Source organism: Kogia breviceps, chromosome 16 (genome assembly GCF_026419965.1).
Source record: "Kogia breviceps isolate mKogBre1 chromosome 16, mKogBre1 haplotype 1, whole genome shotgun sequence".
Classification (NCBI taxonomy): Eukaryota; Metazoa; Chordata; class Mammalia; order Artiodactyla; family Physeteridae; genus Kogia; species Kogia breviceps.
In genome coordinates, this window is record NC_081325.1 from 62,900,938 (window position 1) to 62,916,799 (window position 15,862).

Sequence of the window (15,862 nt, forward strand, 5' to 3'; positions counted from 1 at the left end):
TTTGATAAGTCTTACACTCTTTAAAAATAATTTTCAGAAGCATTAATTATAATAGTTCCAATACCTGTAAATTCTTATAACTAAGGTCTGTAGTATATAATTGAGGACTAGTATATTTAATAGACTTACTTTTATAATTTGTTTTTTATTACCAGTTGCACAAAGAATGGCATTTTAAACTTTCTATTGATAAATTTCTAGAAGAAATTTCACAATAATCGTTTAAAAAAACCACAATAGTAATATTAAAAAATAGCTTAAAATAATTTGGCTTTTTTTCATATGAGACATATGTTTCCTTTCTAAAGTCTTCAAAAATCAATAAAACAAACTAAGGAAAAAGTTCTGGATGATCATTATGGAATACAAAATAACATCAGGGGAAGAGGACCTTCAAGATGATGGAGGAGTAAGAAGTGGAGATCACCCTCCTCCCCCAAAATACATCAAAAATACATCTACATGTGGAACAACTCCTACAGAACACCTACTGAACACTGGCAGAAAGCCTCAGAATTCCCAAAAGGCAAGAAATTCCCCACATACTTGGCCGTGTGGCTGATAGAGTCTTGGTGCTCTGGCTGGGTGTCAGGCCTGAGCCTCTGAGGTGGGAAAGCCAAGTTCAGGACATTGGTCCACCAGAGACCTTCTGGCTCCATGTAATATCAGTCAGTGAGAGCTCTGCCACAGATCTCCATCTCAAGGCTAAGATCCAGCTCAACTCAACAACTAGCAAGCTCCAGTACTGGACACCCCATGCCAAACAACTAGCAAGACAAGAAAACAACCCCACCGATTAGCAGAGAGGTTGCCTAAAATCATAAGAAGTTCACAGACACCCCAAAACACACCACCAGATGTAGTCTTGCCCACCAGAAAGACAAGATCCAGCCTCATCCATAAGAACACAGGCACTAGTCTCTGCCACGAGGAAACCTACACAACCCACTGAACCAACCATACCCACAGTATGCAGACACCAAAAACAATGGGAACACGAACCTGTGAAAAGGAGACCCCAAACACAGTAAGTTAAGAAAAATGAGAAGACAGAGAAATACACAGCAGATGAAGGAGCAAGGTAAAAACCCACCAGAACAAACAAATGAAGAGGAAATAGGCAGTCTACCTGAAAAAGAATTGAGAGTACTGATAGTAAAGATGATCCAAAATCTTGGAAAAAGAATGGAGAAAATACAAGAAACGTTTAACAGAGACCTGAAAAACTAAAGAGCAAACAGACAGTGATGAACAACACAGTAAATGAAATTTAAAATTCTATAGAAGGGTAAATAGCCCAAAAACCGAGGTAGAAGAAGAGATAAGTGACCTGGAAGATAAAATAATAGAAATAACTACGGCAGAGCAGAATAAAGAAAAAAGAAAGAAAAGAATTTAAGATAGTCTCAGAGACCCCTGGGACAACATTAAACACACCAAAATTCGAATTATAGTGGTTCCAAAGAAGAAGAGAAAAAGAAAGGGACTGAGAAAATATTTGAAAATATTATACTTGAAAACTTCCCTAATATGAGAAAGGAAAGATTCAGTCTAGTCCAGGAAACACAGAGTCCCATACAGGATAAATCCAAGGAGAAACATGCCAAGACACATATTAATCAAACTATCAAAAATTAAATACAAAGAAAAAATATTAAAAGCAGCAAGGGAAAAGCAACAAATAACATACAAAGGAATCACCATAAGGTTAACATCTGATCTTTCAGCAGAAACTCTGCAAGCCAGAAGAGAGTAGCAGGACATATTTAAAGTGATGAAAGGGAAAAACCTGCAACCAAACATTACTCTACCTAGCAAGGATCTCATTCAGGTTTGACAGAGGAATTAAAAAATTTACAGGCAAGTAAAAGCTAAGAGAATTCAGCACCACCAAACCAGCTTTACAAAAAAGGTTAATGGAACCTCTCTAGGAAGGAAACATAAGAGAAGGAGAGACCTACAATAACAAACACAAAACAATTAAGAAAATGGTAAGGGGAACATACATATTGATATCTAACTTAAATGTATATGGATTAAATACTCCAACCAAAAGACAGAGGCTCACTGGATGGATACAAAAACAAGACCCATATATATGCTGTCTACAAGAGACCCACTTCAGACCTAGGGATATATACAGACTGAAAGTGAGGGGATGGAAAAAGATATTCCATGCAAATGGAAATCAGAAGAAAGCTGGAGTAGCAATTCTCATATCAGACAAAATAGACTTTAAAATAAAGACTATTACAAGAGACAAAGAAGGACACTACATGATGATCAAGGGATCAATCCAAGAAGAAGAGATAACAATTGTAAATATTTGTGCACCCAATATACAAGTACCTCAATACATGAGGCAAATGCTAACAGCCATAAAAGGGGAAATTGACAGTAACACAATCATAGTAGGGGTCTTTAATACCCCAACTCACCAATGGACAGATCACCCAAAATGAAAATAAATAAGGGAACACAAGCTATAAATGACATATTAAGAAGATGGACTTAAATAATATTTATAGGACATTCCATCCAAAAACAACAGTGCTCATGGAACAATCTCCAAGATAGACCATATCTTGGGTCACAAATCAAGCCTTGGTAAATTTAAGAAAATTGAAATCATAACAAGTATCTTTTCTGACCACAACGTTATGAGGCTTGATATCAATTACAGTAAAAACACTAAAAAATACAAACACATGGAGGCTAAACAATATGCTACTAAATAACCAAGAGATGACTGAAGAAATCAAAGAGGAAATTAAAAAGATAGAAACAAATGACAATGAAAACACAACAACCCAAAACCAAAAGCAGCAAAACAGTACTAAGAGGGAAGTTTATAGAAATGCAAACCTACCTCAAGAAACAAGAAAAATCTCAAATAAACACCTAACCTTACACCTAAAACAATTAGAGAAAAAAGAACAAAAAAACCCCAAAGTTAGCAGCAGGAAAGAAATCATAAAAATCAGATGAAAAAGAAATTAAGGAAACAACAGCAAAGATCAATAAAACTAAAAGCTCATTCTCTGAGAAGATAAAAAAAATTGATAAACCATTAGCCAGACTCATCCAGAAAAAAAGAGAGAAGACTCAACTCAATGGAATTAGAAATGAAAAAGGAGAAGTAACAACTGACACTGCAGAAATACAAAGGATCATGAGCGATTACTATAAGCAACTATATGCCAATAAAATGGACAACCTGGAAGAAATGGACAAATTCTTAGAAAAGTACACCCTTCCGAGACTGAACCAGGAAAAAATAGAAAATATAAACAGACCAATCACAAGCACTGAAATTGAAACTGTGATTAAAAATCGTCGAACAAACAAAAGCCCAGGCCCAGATGATTCACAGGCAAATTCCATCAAACATTTACAGAAGAGCCAACACCCATCCTTCTCAAACTCTTCCAAAAGATAGCAGAGGGAGGAACACTCCCAAACTCATTCTACGAGGTCACCATCACCCTGATATCAAAACCAGACAAAGACGTCACAAAAAAAGAAAACTACAGACCAATGTCACTGAAGAACATAGATGCAAAAATCCTCAACAAAATACAGGCAAACAGAATCCAGCAGCACATTAAAAGGATCATACACCATGATCAAATGGGGTTTATCCCAGCAATGCAAAGATTCTTCAGTATATGCAAATCAATCAATGTGATACTGCATATTAATAAACTGAAGGATAAAAACCATAAGATCATCTCAACAGATGCAGAAAAAGCTTTCGACAAAACTCAACACCCATTTATGAACAATGCTCTCCAGAAAGTAGGCACAGAGGGAACCTACCTCAACATAATAAAGGCTATATATGACAAACCCACAACCAGCATAGCTCTCACTGGTGAGAAACTGAAACATTTCCACTATGATCAGGAACAGATAAGGTTGCCCACTGTCACCACTATTATTCAACATAGTTTTGAAAGTTTTAGCCACAGCAATCAGAGAAGAAAAATAATAAAAGGAATCTAAATCAGGAAAGGAGAAGTAAAGCTGTCACTGTCTGCAGATGACATGATACTATACATAGAGAACCTTAAGATGTTACCAGAAAACTACTAGAGCTAATCAATGAATTTGGTAAAGTAGCAGGATACAAAATTAATGCACAGAAATCTCTGGCATTCTTATACACTAATGATGAAATATCTGAGAATGAAATTAAGAAAACACTCCCATTTACCACTGCAGCAGAAAGAATAAAATACCTAGGGATAAACCTACCTAATGAGACAAAAGACCTGTATGCAGAAAACTATAAGACACTGATGAAAGAAATTAAAGGTGATACCAACAGATGGAGAGATATACCATGTTCTTGGATTGGAAGAATCAATCAACACTGGGAAAATGACTCTACTACCCAAAGCAATCTACAGATTCAATACAATCCCTATCAAACTACCAATGGCACTTTTCACAGAACCAGAACAAAAACTTTTCACAACTTGTATGGAAACACAAAAGACCCAAAATAACCAAAGCAATCTTGAGAAAGAAAAATGGAGCTGGAGGAATCAGGTTCCTGAACTTCAAACTATACTACAAAGCTACAGTAAACAAGACAGTATGGTACTGGCAAAAATACAGAAATATAGATCAATGGAAAAAGATAGAAAGCCCAGAAGTAAACCCACACACATATGGTCAACTTACCTTTGATAAAGGAGGAAAGAATATACAATGGAGAAAATATAGCCTCTTCAATAAGTGGTGCTGGGACAACTGGACAGCTACATGTAAAAGAATGAAATTAGAACACTCCCTAACACCATACACAAAAATAAACTCAAAATGGATTAAAGGCCTAAATGTAAGGCCAGACACTATCAAACTCTTAGAGGAAAACATAAGAAGAACACACTTTGACATAAATCACAGTAAGATCCTTTCTGACCCACCTCCTAGAGAAATGGAAATAAAAACAAAAATAAACAAATGGAACCTAATGAAACTTCAAAGCTTTTGCACAGCAAAGGAAACCATAAACAAGATGAAAAGACAACCCTCAGAATGGGAGAAAATATTTGCAAACGAAGCACCTGGCAAAGGATTAATCTCCAAAATTTACAAGCAGCTCAATATCAAAAAAACAAACAACTCAATCCAAAAATGGGCAGAAGACCTAAACAGACATTTCTCCAAAGAATGTATACAGATTACCAACAAACACATGAAAGGATGCTCAACATCACTGATCATCAGAGAAATGCAAATAATAACTACAATGAGGTATCACCTCACACTGGTCAGAATGGCCATCAACAAAAAATCTACAATCAATCAATTCTGGAGACAGTGTGGAGAAAAGGGAATCCTCTTGCACTGCTGGTAGAAATGTCAATTGATACAGCCACTATGGAGAACATTATGGAGGTTCCTTAAAAAACTAAAAATAGAACTACCATATGACCCAGCAATCCCACTACTGGGCATATACTTTAAGAAAACCATAATTCAAAAAGAGTCATGTACCACAATGTTCATTGCAGCTCTATTTACAATAGCCAGGACATCTAAGCAACCTAAGTGTCCATCGACAGATGAATGGATAAATATGTGGCACACATATACAATGGAATATTACTCAGCCATAAAAAGAAACGAAATTGAGTTTTTTGTAGTGAGGTGGATGGACCTAGAGTCTGTCATACAGAGTGAAGTAAGTCAGGAAGAGAAAAACAAATACCATATATATATGGAATCTAAAAAAAAAAAAAAAGTTTCTGAAGAACCTAGGGGCAGGACAGGAATAAAGATGCAGATGTCTATAATGGATGTGAGGACACAGGGATGGGGAAAGGTAAGCTGAGATGAAGTGAGAGAGTGACATTGACCTATGTACACTACCACATGTAAAATAGATAGCTAGTGGGAAGCAGCCGCATAGCACAGGGAGATCATCTCGGTGCTTTTTGACCACCTAGAGGGGTGGGGTAAGGAGGGTCGGAGGGAGATGCAAGAGAGAGGTGATATGGGGATATATGTATATGTATAGTCAATTCACTTTGTTATACAGCAGAAACCAACAATGTAAAGCAATTATACTCCAATAAAGGTGTTAAAAAAAATAGCATCAGGAACTGAAAAAATATCCAAGCAATATTTTCTCTTCTACAAACTCTATCCTGAAAAATACAATCTATTTATCATTAATTATTGGAGAATAACCGATAATTCATTTGATGCAGTAACAAATAAATAACAATACCCAACATTACCCAGAGCTGAAATATCTCAATACATCATATTACTTTAAAGTAAACTTTGGTTTATAGTCAGAATCTCCCATTAATGTTTTAATCCATTGTTTAATTTATTAGCAATTATAATTACTTCATTATTCTTACACAGTTGTGAAAAAGGAAGACTACTCATGGCTATAAAGGGTTGACCAATGGGACTGTAAATAAATCTCAGACATTTGTCCATAGAGAACGGAAGAGGTTCTCATGAGAATAGCCCCATTTAGTAGTCAGACTGTCTGAAAGTCAGATATGTAATCACAGAGATCACCTTCAGTTAGGGTGTTCATGATTACCATGGACCTTTTCTCTTCAAAAATATAATTACTCTGCTTTTGTTATTGGATTACATGGAAGCCCCCAAGGAAAACTGGAAAATTACTCAGCATTTTTCAGGATGTATCCTAGATTCAAGTGACTCAATAGCCTGGGTGGAACTATCAATCATATTTCCTGGGAGATAAGAATGGAATAATCACTAATAAAATTGGTAAATTGTTATATAAGCCGTATCAGATTTATTAGACTCCTAAATGTCCTGCCAGTATGACTGATTTTGGTATAAATGATCATCCAAGTCCAGCAAGTAATCACCAAGGGTAATAGTTTTTATTTAACATAACAAGATCCATAGCAACTTTATTTAACAAGTATTGGCTAAGTTAATATTCTCATACTGAATCTTTTCCATTACATTCACCACTTTTCTTCTTAGATGAAAATTCTAAGTTCACATCTAATTCTAATATTTTATTCTACACTTGGTGTTGCTGTAATATAATTCTATGCCTTTATATTAAAAGAGACTGAATTTGAGAAACTAAATAGACACTTTTCCAAAGATATACAAATGGGGAACAGGTACATGAAAAGATGCTCAACAGCACAAATTATCAGGAAAGTACAAATCAAAACCACAGAGACTTCCCTGGTGGTCCAGTAGTTAAGACTCTGTGCTTCCACTACAGGGGGCACGGGTTCAATTCCTGGTCAGGGAACTAAGATCCCACATGCTGCATTGTACAGTCAAAAAAAAAAAAAAACCCAAAAACAAACAAACAGAAATAATGAGATATCACCTCACACCTGTTAGAATGGCTATTATCAAAAAAGACAAATGATAAGTGTTGACAAGGATGTGGAGAAAGGGGAACACTTGTGCACTCTTTGTGGGAATTTAAATTGGTACAGCCACTATGGAAAACAGTATGAAGTTTCCCTAAAAAATTAAAATATGGAATTACCATATGATCTAGGAATTCCACATCTGGGTATATACCCAGAAGAAATGAAGACCGGATCTTGAAGAGATATCTGCACTCCCATGTTCATTGCAGCATTAATCACAATAGCCAAGATATGGAAACAGCCTAACAGTTGTCAATGAATGAATGAATAAAGATGTATTGTATATAAAAACAATAGAATATTATTCAGCCCTGAGAAAAAAGAAAACCCAGCCATTTGCTACTACTTAGATGAAGTTTTGGGGCATTATACCAAGTGAAATAAGTCAGACAGAGAAAGAAAAATACCGTATTATATCACTTATAGGTATAACTTTAAAAAAGCCAAACTCATAGAAACAGAGTAGATTCGTGACTGCCAAGGACTGGGATGTGGGGGGGGACATGAGATGTTGTTCAAATGGTACAAACTTCCAGTTATAAGATAAATAAGTTCTGGATAGCTAATGTAGAGCATGATGATTACAGTGGCTAATACTGAATTATATACTCGAAAGTGCTAAGTGAGTAGATCTCAAATCTTCTCACCAAGAAAAAGAAATGATAATTATGTGACATAATGGAGACATTAGGTAACACTATGGTGGTAATCATTTTGCAATATGTAAGTACATCAAGTCTACATATTATACACAAACTTACATAATGTTATATATCTATTATATCTCAATAAAACTGGGGTGGGATCAAACTGAATTGGAGAAATGTATTTTTACAGTTTTGTAATTCTACGCCCTGGATTAAATTCATCAATTTATTCATTCACCTAGTTATTACTAAGTGCTTACTAGGTAAATATAGAAATTAATGACAGATTCCATACTCTCAAAGAAAGGCAGCCATAGACTAACAGAGTTCAAAGATTCTTAAAGACCATGAAAGTATGTGTATAAAATTATATTAAAACATTTTTCTGTACCAATATCTAATTTTTGAATCTTTTAAAATAAGTGAATATACTTTTCTTAACCTAGTTCTCTACTAATGGACACTTAATGGCATTAACAATGCACAGATTAACATTTCGTGAATAAATATGTGCATATTTAAAAAATTATTCCCCTGGAATTTCTCCATTAAAGTGGAACTTTGGGGTCTAGGTGAGTGTACATTTTAAACACTTTTGGTATATTTTGGCAATCTTCCTTGATAAAGGGTTAATCCTTGCCAAACTGGCTGTCATCGCCTCTCTGTCCTGCCTTTGTCAACAAGACGGTATATAACTGATACCTCATCTTGTGTAATATTGTATCACTTCATAGCACCAACCATTAGGCATGTGCCTGAGTTTTAATATTACATTTGTTTTTGTAATAGCATGGCTATCTGTCTTCCCCCGCCAGACTGTAAGCCACCAAAGGCAGAAATATGAATTTATTGTCATCTTTGTATGTCACTATTATGTGTAGAAAAGGTTATTTTAAATTACTTCATTTTTGTTTATTAATGTGAGAAATCTCCAAACCAATTTTTCTTTTATGGGTCTTTGGTTGAGCTTTGGTATAATTTACACACTTAGTTAATTAAATTCCTTTCCTCAAGGGATCTTTTTTCTTTTCATATAATTCTTATCTCAAGGGACCATCATCCTTAGAACTATCAGATCTCTACCTCTGATGTTAAAATGGCACCTGACTGAAGATGGGATATCCAGGCAGAAGATTTAACATGTTTCTGTTTTCATACCTGAACTCACCATGGTACCCCCTGAACCCAGACCAGTGCCTGGCTCATGAATGAATGAGGAAAATACCAGCTCAGGAAGGTATAAGGAAAAGTTATTCATGAATCCAATCCAGGCACTTCCTCACAGTGCTTTTAAAAAGAAAAGTAAATCCCTTAAAGCTCAAATTTATGTAGTTATCTTGGAAAAAAAATTTTAATTGCCTAGAGTCTGCATAGCTCCTTGTTATACTCTAGCATAACAAGGAGTATGAAACCATGACTAAAATATTCACACTCCACTCCAGTCCCTATAAAAAAAGGAATTGCTAGTTTATTCATCTTGCCTAATGACACAGAAGGACAAAACAAGTACCCAGACAATGAATAATAATGCAAGAGCTCAGACTGTAAAATCAATATGTCAGATCAGTAGAGCTGAGCTTCGTTTTAATGCTCTCATCCCTAAATGCAGTAGAGCTTACCTTTGAATTATATATATGTATTGACCTAATTACATAAATATTGACTTTTCCTTATATGAAGCTTTGTTTTTCCAGTCTCACTGTAATTACGATGTCAATATTTGTGGCTGTAGTAACATTGAATTTAAACTTGTTAATTGTGACTGATGGTGGCATGCCATGGGATAATCCAGACAGTCTTAGGGTCTCTACACACTGGTGGCACTAGATAGTAACTGATAAATCAGTAATTCCCTAGGTATACCATAGTAAGGTAAACTTCTTTAAGAAAATAACTATTTCATTCCCAATAATTTGAGAACTGGTCTCCTCCTCAATTTGTCAGGTTTTACAACACACAGAAGTAATAACCAGGATGTGACTAGATCTTGGTCTGTAACTTTGCACATTTTTTTCTTTAATCAAACACTTCATCCCTAACTTCAAGCCACAATCTATGTTCCTAACAAATTCTTTGATCTATTGACTATACCCGTATCCCCATAGCTCTGCATGTGTATAAAAGATAACATTTAATATTTGTTATTATTCTTTGATATATTTCAATAAGGATCCTATACAAAGTTTAGCCTAATACAAAATATGATCTGTATAAATTTTATTTCTTAAAAATGTCCTACTTAATTATTTCTCCTCACGTGGTGTTATTTTCATAAGAAAAGATTTCACACAGTTCCTACAGTTGTGACATCTCTGGGACAAACGATAATGCTATACCTCAGGTCATTTTAATTAAATTGCTTTACTTCAATAACATTTAGAGAAACATTCCAAGTGCTTTAGAAAGCTGGAAAGTGCTTTGCTTTGTTCTTATAAAGTTTCTGAACACTCCCATTCAAGGTCCTGTACCTTCCAATTTAAGAAGAGAAGAAGTATGTGTTATATTCATCTTTTAGAGTTAGGTGAAACACACAGGGAATGCTACACAAAAAGAATAAAGCAGTGGGGTCCACGATTTGGCTTAAGAGCTGTTCTAGATGTATCATGGTGAGCTAGTTATCCATCATCCTGTTTTTTTCTTATTTGCCTCTACAGGGATGCCAGATGAGATGAACCTCAGTGATGTAAAGCAAATCCATCAAACAGACGGTAGTAGTACTTTAGACACAACTGGAGCAGGATGTACAGCAACAACTGAAACTCTGGCATTGGCTCTGATGGGTGCAGTGATGTTACTTCCTGGGCTTTGGTAACTGAACACTTCTGCCCTGATATATATGTCTTATTAGAGTCTTAACTTCTCCCCTCTCTTTCTCCAAGTGGAATAGGAGATCTTTTCAAATGTAACAATTATATTTATGAAAAGGTATGTCACACTACCTTAGAAGCCAAGTTGGTACGTTCACAAAGTATCTAAAAATCAACGTTTAAATGAAAGACTGTTTGAAAACATGTCTTCTTTGAATCTAATTTAAACATTCTTAAATTCTAACATATTAAACCTGCATATGTAAAGAGCACAGAAGTGACTTTGAATAAGAAGGATTTAGTATATCTGTAATTTTATTATCCTCAATTCCAACCTCTTCCTTTTTAAAAGAAGAATGTTTAAATCAAAGGTATATTTTCAGGACACTGAAAACAGTACATAGTGTTTCTTAAAATATTGGAATTAGAATTCCATTAAGTGAATCAAAACAAACAATGGGAAGTAGTATGCATGCATTTTCAAGAGATTCTTCCATTTTGCAAGTTATAGAAAGAAATTACTGAAAGACTATAAGTTATAGAGTAGATTGCCGAGGAGCATTTCATGTAATTTCATTGAATATGCTTGATAGTTTTTATCCACTGTAACTTAGCTACTGACAAACCTTAAAGTTGAATATTTTGATAACATCTGATTTGTATCCCATTATATACAAAATGCATCTTTGGCATTGTGATGCTGTTCCCTCTTCTCTCTTTGCCGAATGGATTTAGCTACATTGCAAACACACGCCTGCTCGAGGAATATCATTAATAAAGCTGTTAATTATTTGGTGGAAAACTTTAAAGAATATTGATCATTTTCTCCTGGAAAAATGATATATTCATCCATTTTCAAAATATTATTTGCGGTTTTTTAAACTCGATATTGAACAAACAATTGTCAATACATTTCTAAGGTTCCTATGAATATCTAGAGATGTACTAATACAGAAAATATGGCATGCACTGTTTTAGCTCTTTTCCTATTTTCACATTAGCAGAGCCACTAATCCACAGTCCTTGATTTCCCAGTTGTGATAAGGTGCCTCAGCAGGCACTGATTAGGATGTGTCTATCGCTGTACTTAGGAGGAAGAGATAAGTCAGCTTTTATTAAGAAGTATCACATCCAGTTGATAGCCAGAAAATATAATTAGTACAAAGTGACAGAATAGAAAAGAGAAGTGCTGAACTTATAAAATTAAAAAAAAAAAATCCAAAGGATTTGAAATGACCTCTGTAAAAGAACTGAAGGGGACTCAATCAACAGCAAAGATTTGCGAGATGAAATCAATCTGTCCAAATGAGGAAATTCTATATGATCAAACCCTGTTCTCTCTCGGTTTCTCAATTATTCAAATGATCTGTTGATTGTCACCTTAAACCACACTATGTTTATACCACCCAGTCACATTTTCTTGTCTGTTAAAACATGCCTCAGAACTGGAAGTGTTACTTTACCTGCCAATTCTGGAGGTCATTTTCCTAAGCTTCCATTCCACCTTAATATGTGTTCTATGATCTGCTTGGCTTATAGCTCATTTGCACCACTATGCTCCAAATATTACAAACTTAACATATTTTTTAAATTTTCATTTCAACTTCAGCTCTTTATTTAAATAGCTCTGAAATAAGTAATATGAAGTCAACCATTTGTGGCACTCCAGCCCAAGTCACAGTTGGCTTGCCACGACAATGCTTCTGACCCAAACCTTGAAGCAACAGTAAGAAAAACCAACTGAAGAACATGGTTCAGCAGTCTGAGATGTACCTGGAGAAAATCGGTTAAGAGATTATTTTAGGTATCACGGGAAAGGGTTAAAAGCATAGTGACAAAATCAATAGTATGAATGAATATTTTTTATCAGCTAAATTTTACATACTCAAATGGGTGTTGTCTACCTCCATGTAGGCACTTAGGAGACCATATATATATACCATAATCGTGTAGCTAGAGCTCAAAACACTTGGAGGTTTTCAGAATTTCTTGAAGAGCCTGAGGCATACTTTTTTAATATTCTCAATGAGGTTATTGATTCTTCAATATTCTACTCTGTAGCAGGTTACATTTGTACAGCTCTTTATAATTTACAAGGCTATTTCAGATGAGATAAAACATCTCATCTGACCTTCCACACCCCTCAAGGATGGGCTCAGTTTTTAGTCAAATAAAAGCAATAACACTGAGGTTTTGGTTTTTGTTTTTAATATGGCTCAGAATTTGCTACGGAAGAGTTTTCCATCAGTAAAGTCTAAAATGTTCTCAAGCAATGGTAAAATTGTTAGAATACATGTGTACTTTTCAAGGTGACTTAAAGGATAACATTCAGGTGAATATACATGTATTTTAAAATATCACTCACACAGTTAGAGTCACATACTGAGATCACTTAAAGGAATTTTCTTGAATTTCTGAGTTATTTTTATACAAACTCATCCTGAAACAGTCCAGTGTTTTGCATGTATTGGGGAATAATCAGTTAACAGTCTGAGCTAACATTCACTTGGCCTTTCCTTTGCGTATATACCATGATAAATGCTTTTACGCACAATCTCCCCAATAATATTACCACCTCCATTTTACCAATGAGGAAACTAAGGCTAGAAATATTATGTAATTTGTTTGGTGTCATACAAATAGTCAGAGTAGAATCAGACAGGTAAGTAATATCTCTAAATAAACTATATACATTCCTGGTTAAAAGATATAATAGTTCTAGAACAGTGGTAAAGAATCTTGAGGTTAGAATAAAAGTCATTCAGAGGTGATTTAAGTCTCCAAACAAGGATTTAAAAAACAAATACAATTAACTGCACAATTCTAATTGTAGAATTATCAAATTGCATATTAGTGTAAAAGCATAGTGAAAAGGAAAAATGTAAACATGAACATTTTCTTCCCTACCAATCAATACTCTCCCACATGTGAAAATCCTATTCAAACACATCAGCCTCTAAAATAAACCAGCTACCAAAAATGAGAAAACACACACACATTTTTTTAACTATAACAGAATCATGAAATTTCATTTTGTTTTCTGTGCAACTGAAGGGTTGAAACATTTCTTTGGCCATAAGACAAAGGATGGCATAAAAAATAAGGAAGGAAGGAAGAAAAGAAGGGGGGACAGGAGGGAGGGAGGAAGGGAGGGAGGGAGGGAGGAAGGGTGTGGCAGAATATAATTTTTAAAAATCTTAGATTTGCCTTTTATCCTCTATTTGTTCAGGAACAAACAAATAATGAAATAATGCCTGGAGTGTTCTTTTCTAATTAAAGGACAGAAGTTAATAAGCTATTTCTTCCCAAGCACTCAGATTTTCTGAAGTACTCAATAATGATGTTTTGAAAAGGACTCAATTTATTGCTAATTGTTTTCAATCACTTAAAATATTGTTTCTGTCATCAGAACACTTCAGGTACAATTAAAATCGTTTCTTCCTGACTGAATTCATTCAACTTAGACTTGCGGTTCTATGAGATATTCACTGAGCAGTCTGTGATATCAGTATTTCTTTAGGTTGCAAACTTGGTGTCCTGTACAACGACATGGGTTGTACAAAAACAGAAATAATTGTTAGGTATGACATTGGGCATATCAAGTTTTTCTTTAATTGTAGATTGTTGTATATCAACCATTTCTGATTAAAATATAGATAAAACATTTCTCAGGCTTAAAATCTGCTTTCTTTGCCTTTGCTAGAATTACATGATGACTGAATTCCTCTTATATCATCAATATTTTGTAAATGGAGATTTAATCAAATGCAGTTCCTAAGCTATCCTGTCTACCTCCCTATGCAAAAAGAAACTGAAGAATTTCATCACAATATGATTAATATCTTCACTGTAACAATGGCAATAACTTATTTGGAACATGGTCGTGGTAGAGATGGATGTTTGTGGATAAATTTGCACACATCTGATGCAAGAGTCTCTCCCCTTCCTGCACTTGTCAATTGTCACATTGGAATCATTTTTACCATGAAATATATGAGAAGACCATGCATCTCACCTTCCCTGGAAATTTTTACTTTCACTATATCAAAGAGCAAGAGAAAGGGAAGGGGATAGAGGAATGTGAAATGCCATCGAATTAAAAATAGACTGGAGAATTTCTAAGGATCAAACTGGCTGGAGACAGGGATTGACCCTTAGCAATAACTTGGGTAATTTGGTGAGTAAATTCGACTTTTATGAGTTTCAATACCCACCTTTGAGCACCACTCAACTAGAAGGAACTAAGGGTTTTAGAAGGAGAGGAAGCAGGGGGTCTCTCTTTGCCTGAGATTAACCAGCCAAGGCCAGCAGCATTAGAAGGGGGAGGGGGGCTTAATTTGCAAAATAAATGTATGAGCAGTACAGTATGTTAGGAAGCACCTGTCTTATTCTACTTCTTTAAGAAATCTAGGTACTGACCAGTAAAGAACTTTTCACAACTGCAATTTCTTCAGAATAACATTGAAAGACCCACATAGAATCAAGAAGGATTCCAACAACAAAATTGTGGTCAAAATTGTCAAAGACTTCCAGAATACAATTAGCCAAGTCATTGTCCTTTTCCAACTCACCCCACATTCTCACCCCTCTCCCTGCCGCCCACATACACACTCTCACGCCCCACACACATTTTCTTGCTATTGTTTCTATTTCCTTTTGGTTTTCTTATCTGTAAAATTGAGATAGCTGTATCTAACTCAGAATTGCTTACAGGACTAGATTATGCAACACATATTTAGGACCCACTTGGCACATGATAAGCCTTAATAATCCATGTTTGTTCCTTTCCCATTAAGCCTTCTGTTTAAAAGCATGTGTGCCCAGGTTGGGACAATACCAAACTATAGAATTACGGATTCTGCCTGTGGATAAGCTTTTGATGGGGAAACAGCATAACAAGGTTTGAGAGTGAATAGAGCTTAGGAAGGAGAAAGAAGACAGAGTAAAAGTGCAGGAGAGACCCACCTGCCTGTTTCATGTCTCATGTTTTGCTTAGCCTCAT

The 15,862-nt window shown here is 35.2% G+C and overlaps 1 protein-coding gene across 1 annotated transcript in view; it reads left to right on the forward strand.

Moving 5' to 3' along the window:
- The window catches only part of GPC5 (glypican 5), a 1,282,790-nt gene extending 1,271,124 nt beyond the window's left edge, over positions 1-11,666 (forward strand). Inside the window, exon 8 of the mRNA XM_059041775.2 lies at positions 10,708-11,666. Coding sequence (XP_058897758.1) covers positions 10,708-10,865 — 158 coding nt within the window. The 3' untranslated portion in view covers positions 10,866-11,666. The remainder of the gene's footprint in view (positions 1-10,707) is intronic.
- Positions 11,667-15,862: the final 4,196 nt, after the last annotated feature.